The sequence below is a fragment of the Rhipicephalus microplus genome, chromosome 7 (genome assembly GCF_043290135.1).
Source record: "Rhipicephalus microplus isolate Deutch F79 chromosome 7, USDA_Rmic, whole genome shotgun sequence".
Classification (NCBI taxonomy): Eukaryota; Metazoa; Arthropoda; class Arachnida; order Ixodida; family Ixodidae; genus Rhipicephalus; species Rhipicephalus microplus.
Window position 1 is genome coordinate 113,297,380 of NC_134706.1, and position 20,184 is coordinate 113,317,563.

General features: G+C 47.1%; 1 protein-coding gene across 1 annotated transcript; it reads left to right on the top strand.

Annotated features, from left to right (window-relative positions):
- The first annotated feature begins 958 nt into the window (after positions 1 to 958).
- LOC142761746 (monocarboxylate transporter 13-like) lies at positions 959 to 12,190 on the top strand. Its single transcript, XM_075869584.1, has 4 exons — positions 959 to 1,433; positions 8,361 to 8,504; positions 9,085 to 10,071; positions 11,194 to 12,190. The coding sequence occupies exons 1-4, from the start codon at positions 1,214 to 1,216 to the stop codon at positions 11,403 to 11,405; spliced, it is 1,563 nt and encodes a 520-aa protein (XP_075725699.1). The 5' UTR covers positions 959 to 1,213; the 3' UTR covers positions 11,406 to 12,190.
- Positions 12,191 to 20,184: the final 7,994 nt, after the last annotated feature.

Sequence of the window (20,184 nt, forward strand, 5' to 3'; positions counted from 1 at the left end):
TCTGAGGATTCCGCTTGTCATGGTGTGCTACGGCTTTAGGGCATAGTAGTTTCAGCAGGACACACCTTCTACGCACCTATGTAACAGCCCGCCGCGGTGGATCAGTGGCTACGGTACTTGGCTTCCGGCTCGGAGGTTGTGGGTTCGATCCCGGCTGCTGCAGTCACATTTCGGTAAAGCCTAAATGCTACAGGTTCGTGTACTATGTAATGTATACGCACGTTAAAGAACACCAGATGCTCGTAATAGGCCGCAGCCCTCCACCACGGCGTTTCTCGTAAGCTTGTTGTAATTTTCAGACGTAAAACTAAAAAACGTAAAAAGTGTTATTATATTGAAGTAACAGGTATAGTATACGCTGTATACATTTGAGAGCGGTGAAAACGATGCTCGAAACTACTAGTCAGTATGTCTGCGTGACACCTTACGACACATAAGACGGTTATTTTGTATATATACCCTGGTCGCTTCTATAATTCAATGCATGAAAGTTACATATAAGTGTCCCTTCCCTTTTTGAGAATAATGTCATTCTTTAGATAAGTAACGTTGCCTGTCCTGTGCGAGCAGTCACGGTAAGGTCAAAGACGTCTCGTTCTTTAAAATTATGTCTAATTCTTTCAATATGTAACGTTCACTTTTCTCTGTGATCAGTCACGGTAAGATCATGGACGTTTCGTTCTTTACTTCCATTATATTTTTTCTATGATTCAAGCGAATGTCAGTGATAAGGAGAGTCATCTATCGCCCCGTGGTAATTCGCTAAAGCCTGGATAGCTTATCGTCCCCCATCCCGTCTAGTAAACTTGGCACGTGCGTCCCCTCTCAACACTCCCCGACTTTTTCTTACATCACAAGAGCGGTGTCGAGAAAAATAAAACACAATAATATATGGCCTCATAGTGGACGCAGGCTACCTAAGTTTTCGCAGAGCTTAGGAAAAGGCACCGACAGTGTCGAAAGGTGCTTGCAACAGTGTGTACTTCAAAGAACACGACTTGGTCGTCCTTCTCAGAGCTCTTTCGCACACTCGGGAAGAACGAAGCTTCAGCATCTTCCGTGTTGTTCGAGTTACGATGAATGTGTTAACCTCGACAACAGGCAACGACAGCATACTTGCAGGACAGTATCGGAGCTGACTGAAGGACATCGACTGTGAAGGCTGCCTCTTTATTGCAGTCCTATAGGTGGTCAGTCAATTGTTTGTTTAGTCATGGCGAGTGCGCGTACTCTGAAGGACGACCCACGCTTTGGAGCCGACTCCCGTTGGAGCTGGATCAGTGCCTTTGCCTGCTGCTGTGTGCTCTTCCTTGCACTGGCAACGCCGCGAATTGTCGGAATCTTTTTCTATGGCATCATTGAGACTTTCATGGTCACGAGAGAAGACGCTTCGTGGCCGGTGTCCCTGGCAGCCACGCTGATGGTGTTACCAGGTGCGTATTGACCCCGGCTGTGGTCGTTTGCCAACAAGTTATTGAGCATCATAATTAACTGAGTTATATTTAGCTGACACCGAATGCGGTCTAGAGTTTGTGGGGCTCGAGTCTAGTACCAGAGGACTTGTTGGTCTCATCTTAGGTATACGTGCATATTCTTCAAGCGCTTGCCCTTCGACTCAGGTGTACGTTGAAAAATTTTGAGGGGTCCAAATTTACTTTGTTACGGCATTCATCATATCCCGTTATTGTGTCGTGACGTTACACCCTAAGAATTATTATCATTACCTTACGTAATCTTGTTTCTTTTTTCTGCATTCTGCATCACTGCATTATTATCAGCAATGTCACGCGGTACGGAAAATGCACTCGCCACTGGTGACGTGAAAATCTGGCAAACAGAACGAAAGCGGTCAGAAAGGCACGCCATATTTGTTACGATTTTAGTTGTGGTTCAGAGAGACGCTTTGTATTGCCACATTCCATCCTTAAAGTTTTGTTATGGCCCCGTCTCATTGTAAGTGCGGCCTTGCACTAACCGTGCCGGTTGACCAAAAACTATTGAGGTAATCTTAGAACCTCCCGATGCAATTGCGCGCACAGTGTGAATATTTCAGTTTGTTCTAGAACTTGCGTCGCTGTTTGCGACAACGCTGGAATATTCGACGGTGCATGTATACATAGTGACGCGCTCCACGGTTGGTCACCTTTTTCGACGGCCCACGCTCTGTTCACCGCTATCAGTGCCAGTGCGTATTGCGGCAATCTAACTTACCATCTAACGGTCACAAGCTCGGCCAAATAAACAGTTTCATCTTGAAGACGTCGACTCCTCTCTTTGCCTACCCTCGTCACGACCCCGTGACCATGTACATGTCACTTTTTTCAAAGCTTAAAAGTATTGCACAAGCGCTGTCATGCTAATTTATACGCTGTATACCGCTTACTTATTTAAACTTTCTCATTATCGTATGTAATTGTTTAGCTTGCTTTTTCACTAGTAAATAATCATTAAAGGGAATAGACTCGCAATAATGAGGTGACCTGTTCCACAGACCATACCTAAATGCAATTACAAATGATTCGGATGTAAGTGCAGCGTAACAAAAGAGTACTATATTCAATGCCCAGTCTGCGCAAAACGGGTTCAGTAGAGTCAAATTTATATCAGTCTTTTCATCAACGGAACCTATTTCGTACTTTCTAGTAATTTTGGGCATGTACATCTTCTTTGTATGCATGTGAAAGCCTCGTCGATGCAGGGAAGGAAGATGAAGTGTATCTCTGACAGAACGCCGAGTCCCTCAGTTTTTCTATTTTTTTTGTGAATAACATTGTTTTCAGCAGCCAAGTGCGAGTTCTTGCCGGCGTGCGATGGAGATGGAGTCGCACACGCGTCCGCCAGACTCCACGAATCCCGTGGAACCCGCCTCCAGAAAGTGCAACGGTGCCGAGAGTGACACTGGCAGTGACGATACCATGAATTATTATGTCAGCAGTGAAGAGTCTGGTGACGACACCTTCGAGCTGGCGAGGAGCCGAAAGGCAAAGAGACGGTTTCTAAGCACGCCATCTGATTCGAGTGCATCCGTCATAAGACCTTCGCGTAGTATCGAGGCATTCACAGTCCTGTTCATGCCAGTTCTCGCCATGGACAATATGAGGCGCCTCAACAGGCGAGCCGTGTCTGCATAACTGGAGGCACTGGTGCCAAAGGAAATCAAAGACATCAGAGTGAACACGCGCAAGAATGTTCTAGCCATTGACGTAAACTACGTGGCTGTGCTGTATATTGCGCAAGGTCACAGAGCTCAATAGCATGGCAGTCCTCTCTCACATACTGCTCGTCAAATAAGTCATCACTGGAGTAATTTATTATGTTGACGAGACCATTGTCAACACAGACTTGCCAATCCGGATCAAGCCCGCTACAGAAGGCACCATCATAACAAGTGTTTTTCGTCTCGGTCCGACACGTTGCGTGAAGATTCTATTAAAGGGTGAAACCCACTCATCACACGTGAAGGTGGGACACTTTCGGCACACTGTTTGTCCCTTCGTACCGAAGCCACTTCAGTGCAGAAAATGTACAAAATTGGGTCACGTGAGCTGCATGTGCAAGAATACCACCGTTGGTGCCCGATGCACTGAACCTCACGCCACTAGCACATGTCAATCCAATACTCGGAAATGTTCGAATTGTGATGGGCCTCACGATGCATCTTTGAAGGACTGTTCGATTATTTGAAGAGAAATGGCAGTGCTGAAGAAAATGGTTCGGGATCACTCGTCTGACCGGCAAGCCGCCGCATCTATTAGACGACGATGATCGCGTCATCGGCGGTGCTCCAAGACATCCAAGACGCCGTTGTCTCGTGAACCGCACTAAAGTCGCCTCCACCACTGTCTCCCAGAACAAGCGCAGTTGGGTCGAAGGATAAAGAAGCCGCCAATAGAGACACAGCTGACGCCTGGCCGGAACTCCCTCGACTACACGCCACTAGAGAGCCGCATCAGACTTCAGCAGTGAAGCACTCTTCGACCGAATTCTCTAAACCAACAGAGTAGGATAAACAAATAGTCGCCATGGTCAGCTCCCTCGTGAGTACCATTCGTGTGTTCGTAGAGAGGGTGCAAACACCAATAGCACTAAGCACATTGCAGCTGCTGGATACCATCAGCCCGATTTTAGTAAGCCTTCAAAAGTCGATTACTTAAGAATATTAACAGCAGAACCATGGCTCATCGACGGAAACAGCTATCGTTTGCAGATGATATTCGAAACGCCTTCATATTTCAACGGAATGTGAGAGGCCTGAGGTTCCGGATATCGAATTTCCGGCAGTTCATATTTAAAAACCGCTTCCCGATAATGGTAATCTGTGAGCCGAACTCATCGACTTTAAGAATATCAGGATACCAGTCTTTCGCCTCAACCACGAATGGAAGTAGCAGCTAAGTTATTGTTTACATTCGCAAGCACCTTACATATTTCGCCCATGCTATACCGCCAGATGACGAGAACCAGTATGTGTTCATTACTCTGAAGAAGAAGCGGTTGTTTTTGGACCTATTGGCGTATATATATCCCCCGCAAGTTCATTTGATTGTAAGAGATTAACAGACATTATGGCAGCTATTCCAGGCCCTTGCATTATAACAGGCGATTTCAATGCACATCATCCGATATGGGGAAGCTTGAGGACAAACTCAAAGGGGCACTCACTAATATCGTTTTTGTCAGACCACAATCTGCGCCTTCTGAGTGATGGTAGCCCGACATACCTGCGAGGAACGACGTACAGCAGCTGCCTCGACCTGACACTGGTGTCGTCTTGCCCAAGTTCAAAAATGCGGTGGTTTAGAGTTATCGAAACCCATGGTAGCCACAACATTCCGACTTATGTCAGCATTGATGGCCAAGAGACTGCATCCTCGCCTGTCAATCGGTATATAGACTGGACACTTTATGAAAATCAAGTGGAGGACACGTGCAAAAATGATTCCTCGTGTGGCTTAGAAGAAGTAATTGCAAATGCAATGAAAAATTGTACGCACCGCTTCACACGCTCACAGAAGCGCACGAAGCTTCAAATCGAATTAGAAAGGCTTTGGGCGTTACGTAGACGTGCTGAGAGAAGATACAGGCGTACCAAGTCGATTCTTGATCTCAAAGTAGCAAGGGGTATGCAGAAAAGTATACAACCCTAAATAGACAAGCTGCAGAATAAAATATGGAAAAGCTTTTGTGAGTCATCAGACCCACGCAATTCATTGTCTCATGCATGGAGAACTCTACAGGGTCTTCGCTCAGGCGCCATGCAACGTCATCCCTTCAAGGCTCCCGCTCTTCGTCTCAACCACCGTGAAATCGACGTTGCAGGGAATTTTTGCACGAAGATCACCGGCGGTACAGTCATATTCTCTAAAGTGCGTTCACGCGATATCCCCGGTCCACGAGATATAAGTATGGATGCTTCATTTTCTAAAGAAGAGCTATAAGCTGCACTGGCACTGTGTAGGCATTCTTCTTCACGAAGGCCCGATGGGATAACGTATACGGCTCTGTGTCATTTAGGCCGAGCAGCTAGACGGCAACTATTAAATTTGTTTAATCACTCATTGGAAGATGACATCTTACCTCAAGAATGGCAACGGAGCTGTCTTGTGCCACTTCTAAAAGCAGGGAATTCTCCTCTGGTGCTGACATCATACCGGCCTGTAGCTCTCGCCAGCTGCGTTGGGAAACTCATGGAGCGCATGATTCTCACGCACCTGGAATGGTTCCTCGAACGACACAACATTTACCCCGACTCCATGACGGTATTTCGACGAGGCCGTTCATTGATTGACAACGTCATAAATTTAGTGTCATCAGCAGAACAGCAGAAAGTTATAAAACGACTAGCACTTGCGCTCTTTCTTGATGTGAAAGGGGCATATGAAAACATTTCCCATCGAGCTGTACTAGACACACTGCTGTTAATTGAACTGGGAGGGCGAATGTTGCGATATATCTGAAGCTACCTGACACGAAGATCTTTTTTTGTATATACTGAAGATGGCCCACACTCGGACCACTACACGTGCCGGGGCGTCCCGCAAGGTGGTGTTTTAAGCCCAATTCTTTTCAATATTGCCTCGCTTGGCCTGGCAGAAGCACTTTCTGAAACAGTCAGTTGATTTATTATACGCTGATGACACCTGTGTCCGGTCATCTGCATTCACATGCCAACAAGTTCGAGCAAGGATACAGAGAGCAGCGTCGCGAGCATCTCACTATCTTCGCGCGCAAGGCGTAACAATCTCAATCAACAGAAAGGTGCGCACTGATGGCCTTCATGCGCGAGGTGTTGACAAGTTACCCGATAAGCATTAATGGCCAGCCCATCTCTTACAAGCGTAGCCATCGTTGTCTAGGTGTCATTGTTGACCGTGACCTCTCCTGGAGCCCTCACGTAACTAGCTTGAAAGCGAAACTGGTATCTATTGCCTACGTCCTGAAAGTGATCACTGGAACAAGATGGGGCCCGTCATTGAGTTCCTTGCTACAGCTTTAACAAGCACATTTTATCGGTGTACTGAACTACAGTTCTCCTCTGCTTACTAAAACTTGCAAGAAAAACATTCGAGCACTTCATAGCGTGCAAGCACAGGCACTACGTGTTAGTCTCGGCCTACCACGAACTACCTCAACTGCTGGAACAGTTATATTGGCTCGGGATCATCCGGTTACGACCTACGTCACAACCAACTTGCTGAGAGCGCATATTCAGCACAATTCACGTATGGTATCGAGCCATTTGACATTTCTGCCAGAACAACGACCACAGGCGCCGTTCTCTATGGTCATCAGCTCCCACCGCGCTTTTCTACCATCCGGTTTCATACCCTTGGTGCGTTCACCGTCTGTCGTGTGGAGCCCACGACAACCCTACGTGCGCCTATTCATCCCAGGAATAAGAAATAAAAAAATCCTTTCTGCCTTGGCCTTGAAGCAAGCGACTCCGGACTGTTTACACACTTTCTACGCTGACAGAATCCACGTATGCGCGGATGAATCTACAACCCAGACTAGCTCCACCGGCACCACCGTCTTCCCATCGCGACACATCAACATCACTTACAACCTTTGTCACGTGAGCACATCGACTGGTTCGGAAATCGTTGCCCTGCGAGGTGCCACCGATTATAACAAGCAACAACCGGCTAGTCGATGGGCATTATTCTGTGACTCCAAGGCGGCACTACAATGCCTTTCGTCGGCACTTTGTCGCCGGTCGTACGAACAACTGGTGTGGGAGATCAGAGAAATGCTGCACTATGCGAGCGAACAAGGACACGACGTTGAGTTCCAATAGATACCAAGTCATTGCGGTTTCTCCGGCAATGACCTCGCTGATGAAGCAGCCGGAAATGCACACGTAAAAACAAACCTTGTGTCCGTACCTTTATCTAGGATTGACTCGGCTAGATAACTAAGTAAGCTGGCACAGGACATGGTACTCCAGAAGTGGCAGTATTCACACTTCGCACATCATCGACTGTATTCTCTTGGTCCATCTTTACGACTACGGCTACCCACTGGTCTTTCTAGAGATGAAGGTACAGTGTTGTGCCGTCTGAGTCTGGGTGTAGCCTTCACCAATGCCTACTCGTTTAAGATAGGTATGGCCGACAGCACGTAGTGCAATGACTGCGCCGTCGATGACACTATTGAACAGATCTTATGTTACTGCCTGGCATACACAAATGAAAGGCTTCACCTGCGCAGTGTTTTAAATCAACTGGAGATAAGTGATTTCACTATCGAGAAAGTATTGGGACCATGGCACTGCCCATCCAATTTCCGAAAGGCAACGAAAGCACTGTTGCATTTTCTCAAAGACGCCGACCTGTTTCATCGTTTGTGATGGTGAAACTGCTACGCGTCGGCCCAGTCAGTGATCTTTTCTCTCCTGCTCAATAGCCTTCCTTCCCCCCTCCCCTTCCCCAGTGCACGGTAGCCTACCGGGGCTCAGCCCTGGTTAACCTCCCTGCCTGTCTCCTTGTGTTCTCTCTCTCTCTGTCTCTTCGTCGATGCAGCTAGCGTTGCATGTGTCTTCTTCTCCTGTCAACATCGGATTAGATCCCTGCTGCGGTTGTCCCATTATAATGTAAGCCGAATTGTAGACGCCCGATTACTGTGAGATATGTCAGTGCACGTTTCAGAACACCAGATGGTCGAAATAACGGGAGCCCTCCACTATCGCGTCTCTCATATTCATCCCGTGGTTTGGGGACGTGAAACCCCGAATATTATAATTGTCCTGTCAACAGCCTTCTCTGCCAGAACAGTGTTTCCCAGTATTCAACAGAACCGACTATCGCATTCGCCCTCGCGTGTTGTAGTCATCTAATACCTTCTTTTCTCTGTACACGCAGGCCCCATAGTTGGCAACCTATGCGAGCGTTATTCTATACGGGCCGTTCTGCTAACGTCCTCATCTCTGGCCGGAATCGGCACCAGCTTGTGTTACCTGGCAGGAGATCTTATTTTCATCACGATTTCCTTCGGTGTCATACAAGGTAAGTATTCCCGCTGGATAGTTGCCGCTTGAAAGCCTATATTTCTTAAGCACACACTTCTATTTTATCAGTTATTGATATTACAGTATCTATTTCGCTATCAATTATTCACATTACCTTACAGCCAGAAAAATTTAGTTACAACCATTTTGGTTTTATTCAACGTGCTAGCAAATGATCAGAATTGTAAAAAAAAGTATTCAGCACATAGTACCACTGCTGATCTACCACAATATTAAATTTGACTTCAAAGCAATCACCATTTGTGGTCCATATTTTGTTAACCATTAATATTGATGTTGTGACTTATTTGTGACAACCCAGCTGGATTAATTGAGTAGTAGAGATACCATCTTGAGTTATTCAAGAACTGTATGAGTCAGAATATAATAATACGAGTGATGTGGTGCGTACGATTAAGAACAGGGAGCAGTAATGCGTTGAAACTTCCTTGACTCATATTGGTTTAACGACAAAAAGCATGCTGGACATAGCTTAGAAATACAATTTCAAATTTCCGTTCAGCGATTCTACTTGTAACGACTTCTAGTTTTTGTGACGTTTGAACGTTTTTCTGCAGGATGCGCTCTCTGCGGACTGTACGTTTCCTCCACCGTATTGTTGGCTCAGCATTTTGAGAAGCGACGAGCGACGGCCATTAGCGTAGTGCTTACAGTGTGTGGACTGAATACTGTCGTCATTCCTCCTCTCATCGAATATTTCCGTACTGAGTACGGCATCCGTGGAGCATTCCTCCTATATGGCGCTGTTATGTTACACGCCATACCCTCCGTTATTATCCTAAGGAGCCCGGTTTGGCTGGTAAAACCAAAGAGGGCAACGAAAGAGGCAACACATGTGGCAGAGAAGGACCGAGCAAATGCAACGTGTGTGCTTATTAGTGAAACTGACGAACACGTCAGTGCAGCGAGGGATATTCAAGATGAATCTGGCCTACAGCATGAGTCTTCAATCTGTTATCACACGGATAGAAACCCACTGAAACCTCACCAAAACGGGTCAACTGCACTTCATTTCCAAGCCAGCACATCACTGAACGAAATTGAAACAAATAAAATTACGCGATATTCATACTGTAGCTCTACAGCGAGGCAGTTTCTAACGTTAACGTTCCTCATTCACGGACTTTCTTTCGCAACTGTCATCTTCACAACGAACGTCTTCTCTATGATACCAGCCGACTTGGCCAGAGACCGGGGAATAGACCCCTCTGACTCGGTGTATGTTCTGCAGGCGTTTTCCATCGGCGACGTCGCTTTTAGGGCCGTCGTGGGTCTCGTTATCGATTCGCGTACCTTGTCGCTGGAGTCAGTGATGTTGATAGGCTTTGTATTGCAAGGACTGGCGTTTGAATGGCTCGCCTGGGCGGGGACGCTAGAGTTGATGATCGCCGCTGCTGTTTTCTTGGGCACTACGAGCGGCTCGAGAATGTGTTTGCAGGCACCCGCCTTGATCATGGACTTCGGCATAAGCACTCTGCCTGTGATGATGGGAGGACTTTCTTTCTGCTCCGGTGTTTCCATGCTGCTCCTACCACCACTTATTGGTAAGCTGGTGTAGTTGTGCTAGAGGGGTGATAGAGTACGCGTGAAACACTGTCGGCACAGCTTGGCAACTCAACTAAATCTTGCCTATTAGTGTCATCATCAGTACCTACCTATGTGAAATAACATTGAGTACTTTTCAATACATTTGAACCATCAGAAGCTTCTCAACTTGCGTCTAAATAAGTGTGCTCGACAGGCTTTCGTATTTGTATTTGATCCGATTGCGCCTCCGTGGATTGTATGCGCCTTCGTGGGCCGTAATCAAACCTGCAAGTTTGAGCTAAGCAGGATGACACCATCAATTCCAAGATACGACAGGGCAACGGCTGAGTTTTCGTGCCATTTGATAAGGTTGGGATGACAGTTGGAAAGGATGTTTGTTCACACTCGTGATATCGGAAATGCATGAGCATAACTAGGCTTTATATACCACAGCATTGGTTTTCTGATATTATTGAAAAAGGGCTTATATTGCAGTTCAGAAAATTTAATCAAGTACTTGTTATAAAATTTTATTATGTATAGCGTCTGAAGGAGCTATAGTTGTAGGGGTTTTAAGTTTCGAAACCGCAATGCTGTTGAGGAGTGCTGCTGTCGCCCGGTTCGAGACGACACTTTTTATTTGGTCTATCTTGTGCCAGGGTTACGGAAAGCTAAACTACAAGCAACACACGCTGTACACTGATAGTGTTCAACCATGTTGGCCATTGATAATGCAATCATAAGCGAAAAACGGCGTCTTTCATGAAGTCAGTGAACCTATAACGTTATCACTGGTGTGCGCATAAGCTTTCGAATAAACTTGACCATTCGCGTCCTGCGCATCATCCTAATGATGTGAAACCTTCCTCCATGGCGGTCCAGTGGCTGAGGCACTCGGCTGCTGAACCACAGGTAGTGGGGTTGAATCCCGACCATGGTGGCCGCATATTCTAAGGAGGCGAAAATACACAAGGCCCATGTGCTTACGTTTAGGTGCATGTTAAACTTCGATTATACTCCGATTAAACTCCATTAAACTTCGAATAAACTCAGAATAAACCGATTAAACTCCAGGTATCATTATTACGCTATGCTGTACTACGCGGGCTCTTTCAATGAATATCCCCTTTACTTTTCAGGATACTTCCGAGATTCCCGTGGCGACTACAGCGGATTGCTGCATTCAATGGCGGCTCTCAATGCTTTCTTCGTTTGCGTCTGGGCGTTCAAGGTTGTATCCAGGAGAACAGCTGCGTCAAGGCTACCATCTAAATCTGCACAGAGCAGCAAACCAAGCAAGACAGATTCACCTCGCAATTGTGATCCTATCAGCAGCAATGGAAAGTGTTAGCACGCATGGACAAAGTAAGCAGAAGTGAGCCAGTCTCGCACATTAGTGTAAGTTAACAAATTCTATGCCACGCTGTCATCGGGAATCGATATAGAAGTTGGTATTTTTTTCGTAGTTGGCCAATTTCACAACACGTTTCATTCTCTTCGCACCATCCTGCACTACCTAATTCATCCTGTCTTTCGCGGTGCCAAGGAATATGTACTGCTACCTACCCAGAGCACGGAAAAGTTTTGAGGCAAAGCTGATTGTGCAGGATAATGCTAGAAACATATCAGTACAGAGGATGCGCTTGCCCCACCGTGGTGGTCTAGTGGCTAAGGTACTTGGCTGCTGACCCGCAGGTCGTGCGATCAAATCCCGGCTGTGCCGGCTGCATTTCCGATGGAGACGGAAATGTTGTAGGCCCGTGTGCTCAGATTTGGGTGCACGTTAAAGAACCCCAAGTGGTCGAAATTTCTGGCGCCCTTCACTACGGCGTCTCTCATAATCATATGGTGGTTTCGGGACGTTAAACCCTACACATCAATCAATCAACAATGTACATTAAATAGCTTAGTTCATAGGTTGCGTTTTTTGACAAGATCTTAGAATTTTAAGAAGTGAAAGCACTGTACCTTGACCACTTTCCACGCGCTAACCCAATAGGAAGAAATTTCTAAGCTGAATGCGGGTCACGATTGGCCATGTGAAGTGTTTTCTGAAAGACAAGCAATTCTGTTGCTGGCTTGGACCATGTCTTACATCAGATAATAAAACGCTTATCCCGCTGACTCACCACAAAACTGCTTTTTTTCCTACAATGCAATATTTTCACGGAATCGTGATGGGGACGAAAGAAGGAGACTGTAGGTTCGAGATGACACTGTTTATTGCGCTTATCTTGTGGCCGTGTAAGGGAAAGTCAGATTACAGCGATATACCCTGGCACTGATAGCGGCGAACACAGCTTCGACCGTCGATCAACTGACAAGTTGCGAAGTGCGTCAGCATTTATACATGTGCCATTAGATACTCCAGCCTTATTACAGGTCAGCGCGCAAGCTCTGGAAAAAAGGCCCTACCATATGCACACAATTTTTCAACGATAGCGATGAGCGACAGCTACAAACTTGTTTCGTCGCGCCATCGCGTTGCGACGCCGGCAACCACGTTTCGAGAACAAAGTGTTTATGTTAATATATTGAACAATATCGCGTGCATACCCGTAAATGGTGAAGTGTGAAAGTAAGTCACTGACAACATGATAAATACATTACTGTCTTGTGTGTGATGAGGAATCCGCCGAACTATTTCACGACCTTTTTTTTTGCCATCTTGGTTTTAACCACGACAAAGTGCCCAAAAGCGTATGATACGACGGCTACTACGCACTTGGCATGATGATTCTACGTAGCACCAAGCAAACGCAATTGTCACAAGCTGCTATCAAAACATCAAAACAATTCTTTGATAACAAGATTTACGAGAAAATACGGCCGTCTTCTGCCTCCCCACGTGAGATGGGAATGTAAAAACATACAGCATATCCACAGAGCGAATTATGATTGGGGGCGAAACGTTCTTCAGTCGATCCGTGCTTCCGTCTGTTCATTCGTTCTTGCTTTTGATCGTCATGGCGTCCATCCATGCGTCTGTCCTTGCGTCCATCTGTACGTCCATTCTTCCGCCTGTCCGCTCGCTTGCCTGTACGTCTGTCTGTCCGTTCATCTGTTCGTGCGGCCGTCCCTCTGTCTGTCCTTTCGTCCATCCGTGCATCAGCCCCTCTGTCCGTCTGTCCGACTGTCAGTCCATCCGTCCATCTGTCTATCTATCTAGTGAACACTCCAAGTACAGCCATCTCACATATTTTATTCACGTATTCATTATATAAAAGTGCTGCCATCCAGCAGACACTTTAATGACTGCTCTTTCGGGTATGTGCCACCACTGGTTAAACGATACAACCAGGGACGCGCAAGCCACGCCATAAAGAGCTTCGCCCCTAAAAAGGTGGTCTCTACCTGACATTCCTAGAGGTGCGCGTGGATAGGAAGCATTGACAGCAGACTGAAACCGTAGCGACGAGCAGGAGCACAGCTATGTTGCCGGAACTTATCACGCTGGCCTCCGGGTAGCAAGCGATATTTTCTCAATTTAGGAAATGCATGACGCGACAAGCAATGGCTACAAATAGGCCTCGGCGACAACAAATCCTGTTGTTCGTCACTGCCCTGTGTCGCTGTCGCAAGACAATCGTGGATTCCGTTGGACCTTCATCACGAGTTTTCACGTCTCGCGCGCAATTTCAACGAGCGATCAACGATAACGGCAAACCTTCTGGAACAATGAGGCGAACTTTCCGCTGAGCATTCCTGACAAGCTTTATGGGCGAAAACCGAATGAAATTAATGTGAAAATAAGAAACGCGCATGGCATTGCCCTTATCTGAAAAGCATCGTCCCGATACTTGAAACTTAACACGGGATACAAATGCACGAACAATGGAAAAACAACAAAGTCAAAAAAATATCAGTCATAAAGTACAATAGTAAAGAAACAGCCACGAAAATGCAGTCTCTACGATTATTAACGCGCATAGAACGGATGGAAGACCATGACATGAACGACTTCAGGTCACGCTTGCCGTCGTTGAGAGTTTGTGATGTTGTCGGGAACCACTTCGTAGTCGAGCGTGCCGAGACGTCAAAGTACCCTGTAGGGTCTGAAGTACCGTTGCAAAAGTTTTTCACTGAGGCCACGTCGGTGTATTGGCGTCCGTTCTTAAACGAGGCAGCCAGAGTGGTATTCGATGAAGCTTCGTCGAAGATTTTGACGGCGGCGGTCAGCCGTCTGCTGATTTTTCGTGCGCAGGTGGGCGAGTTGAGCCTCTTGAGGGCGCAAAAGCTGGATGCTGACGTCGAGGTCTTTTTTTCTCAGCGACGTTGGGCTGCATGGCATCAAGCTTTGTGGATGGGCTCCTTCCATAGAGCGATCAACTTGTATGGCAACATCTGCGTCGTCTCCCGCATGGCCGTGTTGTATGCGAAGGTCACGTACGGGAGGCGTCCCACGTTTTGCGTTCAACGCCGACGCACATGGCCGGCATGTCGATGATTGTCTTGTTTATTTGCTCGGTGAGGCCGTTCGTCGTGAGTGGTATGCTGACCTCCAGAAGTAGCTTGCCTGGCTGTATGCCAAGATAGCCTCAATTAAATCCGCAGTGAACGCCGTACCTCAGTCAGTGATGAGGACCTCTGGCTCTCCACGACTCAGGACAATGTCTTCAACGAAGAACTTCGCTACATCAGCGGCACTCCTTCTGGGTAGGGCCCTTGTTTTGACGTATTGGGGGAGGTAGTTCGTGGTGACAACGGTCCATTTATTTCGGCAAGTCAACGTAAGAAATGGTCCTAGAAGGTCCATATCGATTACGGAATGGTTGGTGAGGTGGTTCGATCGGCTGAAGAAAACCGGCTGCTTTTGTCGGGGGTGTGTTTCGTCACTGACATTATCGTCATGTCCCGACGTAGCGAATGAGCTTAGCGACAAATCATGGCCAGTAGTACTTTCCATATATTTTTACAAGCGTGCGGGAAACACCGAGGTGTCCAGCCATCAGGTCGTCGTGTAAGGCGTTGAGGACTTCTGGTCTCACAGCTTAGGAAACCAGAATAATTTTTTGGCTCGAAGGGGCGAGAAGTTCTTTAGAAGAAATTCATTTCGCAGGAAGAACGATACCTGTCCTCTCTTGAATACTTTCGGACCGTGGCGCTGTTACCCTCGAGGTATTCCACGTGTATTCGATGCATTCCTGATATCCGTGTCAGCTCGTTGTATAGCTCGGGGAAGTCGTCGGCACTTATGGTTCCCAAGAGGCAGTTATCAGTCGGGTCGTCCTTCGATGGGGGCACCAGCGTTTTTTTTCCAAACTTGTAAACAACAGTATCGTCAAATTACTGAAGTGTCAGGCTCCACTGTGCTAGAGAAGCCGAAGGGTCTTTCAAGTTAGCTAGCTAACACAAAGCGTCGCACTCGCTCGCAAATTTTAAGAGGCCGTCATAAAGGTATGGCTGGACTTTGATATCGCACAGATGATGGCAAGGCCTCCTTTTCTGTTGTGAAATAGTTGGCATGTGCCATCAATAGCAACCGGCTAGCCTAACTGATGACAGTTTTCAATCCATTAGTCCTCTGCACAAGAACGGCGCGAAGTCCTATACTGATTGCGTCTGTGTGTGTTTCTGGCTCAGCGAATTCGTAGAAATGCGCAAGGAGCGGAGACTTCTGCAGGCGTCGTTATAGTTTGTGAAATACTTCCTCCTATGGCGTTTCTCACATGAACTCGACGTCAGTAGGGTAAGATAGTGGCTCGGTAAAGTTGGCAAATTTTTCGACGAACGGCATAGACCAAGAAACCAACATATGGCTTTATTGTCGGTGGGCGGCGGAAATATGGCTACGGAACCTTTTTATGTTGGGCGAGGAAAGCTGTGGACTTCCTGATGACATGGCCCAGGAGCAAGGGCTCCTCATGTGTGAAGCGGCACTTCTCTGGCTTCAAGATGAGGGAGGAGATCTTAATTGCTTTTAGGGCCGCTCCAATGCACTGGAGGTGTTGGTCAAAGTTTGAGGAAAACACAACGAGGTTGTCCAGGTGCACATGGTAAGTCTGTCACTTCAAGCCGGCCAGCACTCTATCACTAACGCGTTCGAAGCTTTCGGAGGCCGAGCGAAGACCGAAAGGCATGACCTTGAACTATATTGGTCATCTGGTGTTATAAAGAGTCTTTTTCAGGCTCTCTCTTCAACCCCGATTTACCAGTACCCTGCCTGGACGTCCATCGATGAAAAGTATTTAACGTTCTTGAGTCGGTTCTGGGCGTCATCTATCCGTGAGAAAGAATACGTGGCTTTCTACGTGTCTTTGTTTAGGCATCGATAGCCGACGCCGAAACGTAGGGTTTCGTCCTTCTTCTTCACCAACACCACGAAAGACGCCCAAGGATTCTTCTTCGGCTGGATTATGGCGTCGCGTAGCAATTCGTCAATTTGTTTCTTTGCAGCTTCTCATTCTCGCGTCGAAACTCGATAATGACGCTGGCAAATCGGTCTGGCACTTTCTTCTGTTAAAATAACATGTTTCGCGACTTGTATCTGTCGAAGTCTTGACGATGACGAGAAGCAGTTCTTGAATTTCTGGAGCAGAGTCTTGAGCTGGTCTTGCTTGTGCTTAGGAAGTTTCGTGTTTACGTCAAAAATGAGTTGGGAACGTCTCTTCGCCGAGAGAGGTTTGAAAGTATCAGAGAGGGCAAAATAATCACTGATGTCAACTAATTCTTTCGTGCAGGTGATCATAGTACTAATGTTGAGGTGCCTGAGTTCTTGGCCGAAGTTAGTAACTATTTTTTCCGCTTTCCAGTGACTCAGCCCTACGACGCCTTTTGCAACACAAATATGACAGCTAAGAAACAGCTGCTTCTTGCCTTCGACGATGCCTGCACAAACTGTGGGCGTTTTAATGCCGACGAAAACGATGGCACTTCAGTGAGGCGGAGTGGTGACTTCATCTTCCAGCACATTGAGTGCGTAATTCCTTGGCATTGGGAGGTTCGGTAGCGTGTTTTCTGACGTTAGTGCTATTGATTCAGATCTCAGATTGAAGACAGTTCCGGGTGACTTAGGAAGTTCATTCCAAGTATCACATCCTTGTAGCAATGTAGTAGGAATACAATGCTCGCAGAATAAGCCCGGTTATTGATGGTGACTCTTGCTCTACAGACTCCAGCCAGCGTTATTAAATGACCTTCAGTGTTCCGCATTTCGGGGTCTTGCCATAAAATCTTCACTTTCGTCAACTTCGTCACAACAGGCCCACTTACGACTCTGGTGTCAATGAGAGCAGTGACGTGGTTACCGTCAAATATTACGTCGAGGTCCCTTATTCCTTGTCGTGAGTTGAGGTTGGGTTGTAGCGTTGGATCACGGCTACGTCGATTTATTTCATTGCTTCCACGTTGCGTCGTGAGGTCTTCTTCGAGTTGCGAAGTTTGGACTTCAAGACCCCTTTCGTCTTGTACCGGGTGGTTTTTATATCGTTGCAGCGTCATCGTCGTCGGTGGCAAAAGATCTTCACTAGTTCGTCCTACAGCAACCACACCTCCATCGGTTGCTGCCCTTAGTTTTCCGAATCTGCATGGGTTTCGGTAACGGCCCCGAGTAGGGTCCGTGTACTTGTGTTGCGGTGACATTTAGCGGCATGATGACAGTGAACGGTAAGTTAGTTGGAGTATCTGCTGCGTTCCTGTGAGGTAGTCAGCGATAGCTTGATGTTGTTCACCCCGTTTGGACACGGCGCGTTCATGTCGAAACCGCGTAGCCCCATATGCCAGTACTGGCAGCGGCGGCAGGTGTGGCCAGCTTCTCTGCAGTGGTAGCAAAGAGGTCGGTGGCCGGGGGTACGCCACACGTCACTTGTTCGAGCATTATGCTGGCGGACGGGTGGACGGTATGGTGGTGGCGCCGGTAGTGTCTGGCGGCAGAACTGCGATGGTGCAGACTCTTGACGTCGGTATGGAGGGGTAGCGCAGCGTCGGCCAACAGCAGCGTAGCTCATTGCTTGCAGCTATAGCTGGGGTTGTGGATATTCAGGGGTGCAGATCGACTACTAGATTTTTTTCTTGCGAATGATGTCGAATCTCAAGTCAACTTGCGACTGTGATGAGGGTAACAGCTTACGAAGCGCCTCCCGCACGATCACTCGAATCGTTTTGCGCAGGTCTTCGGAGCCGAGAGCATGAATAGCCAGTCTGCCTTGCATCTTTCGCCAATTTGCAGTGTCTTCTCGATCGCTGTTGCTTGCGACAGGAATTCATGGACGGTCATTAGGGGGTTTCGCATCAATCCAGCGAAGAGTTCCTGCTTGACCCCTTGCATAAAAGAGCGGGATTTCTTCTCCTTAGGTATGTCAGGGACTGAATGGCGGCACAGTGGTGTCATTACTTCCCCGAAAATGTTCATATTTTTGTTCGGGAGGTGTACCCTCTTCACTAGCAATGTCACTGCATTTTCCTTTCGGATGACGCTTGCGAACGTCTAAAGGAATTTGCTTCGAAAGAGGTCCCGAGGCTAAAGAGTGGACTCCCTATACTTGATCCACGTCCTAACTGCTTGTCCAAGCTAGAAGTACACGTGACGTAGCTTGTCCTCGAAGTTCCAGTTGCTAACCGTTAAGACCGTTTAAAACGTCTCAATCCATGTTTCAGGATCTCTGCATGGTGAACCAAAAAATATCGGCGGCTCCGTTGGCCGCTGCATTACTATCGCTACCAGGGACTCAGCATTGGTCATCGTGCCTGTTGTGGTCACCGTGACCTTTAGGTTGCCCGGTTGCTGTCCGTATTGGGGGGGGGGGGTGCAACGGGGCAGGGTACTCCTTTTAGTTCACGACTCGCTAGGCTGTCATTCAGGATGTATGTATCGTCTTCGCAATGTGGGCTTGGCTCAAGGCTTGAAGGGGGCGTAAGGTACATGAACTGGGCAGCACCTCCACACCCACCAAATGTCATGGGGTCGTGTAGTAGACGAAGGCGGCGGGCTGTGTGTCCTAGATAAAACTGTTTATTACGCCGAACATGTGGCCAGAAAACCGGAAGTCAGATTACAGTGATACACACCGGCACTGATAGCGGCGAACAGAAACGGTCGTCGATCAACTGACGAGCGGCTAAGCGCGTTGGCATTCATACATCTGCCGTGGAATATTCGAGTCTTATACCTGATTGCCGCGCCAGCTCTCGAGTAACCTTGAGTGTTCTCGTCTTGCGCGGAATTTGAACAGAGCGATCTACAATAATTGCAAACCTTCTCTAACAATGAGGCGCAGCTTGCGTGGTGCATTTTTGACAGGCTTTGTAAGCGAAAGCCAGATGAAACAAAAGTGACTATCAGAAACGCATGTGACAATATCGCGTCCAAGTGAGATCTCCACAGCTTAGAAAGAGGCCGTCATTATACCAATGCTGACAGAGTTCAAGAACCCATGTTCCGTTTTAGGTTACAGGCGTTAGTGCAAACACTATGTGTCTGCAATATATTCAAAAAGTTGATAAACAGGTGGCTGCCACACTTTCCTGACAGAAGCAAACCCCTTCCCCCCTATCAGAGCATATTTCTGGTGGTTGACCCGAATACGCCACAAAGTCTGATTGAAGCACAAATTTGTGATATATTTCTCCATTTGTGGTCTTTTCTGTTGTTATTTTTCTGACATGGAAAGAGCCTGCTATGTAACATGGCACTTTGAAGTACTTGCTCATACGCGTTTCAGGCTTATATGCACGAGTGGTGTGTTGACCATATTCGAAAGTAATTGGTCCAATAGCGCATTCTGTGTCCTAGTGAGAAATGGTTTGTCCCAAACATTTGCTCCTAGGGTTGTTTCCCCATGCAGTTTTACTTTTTTCATTATCAAAATGAACTCCTTGCATCTTTGTATACCACGTAATAGTTTCCATTATAGGTATATGTATTATGTGTAGATATGTTTCAATTCTTCTAATCCAGCATTGTGGGAGTGGTATGTTTGGCTTGCTTTAAATAAGGTGCTCAAGTGAGTAAACAAGAAAGTATTCAGCCTAAACTGACCAAAACTCATTTGTGCTTCAGTCTCTAGAACAAGGTACGGTGAAATTTCAAGGCGGAGGTCCACATTTTATGAAGCCAACATGTCGGGGACCGCAAAGTAAAGCAGGAGGCAATGAATTTAGAGAGAAATTGTTTTCTCTTCACAGCTAAACAG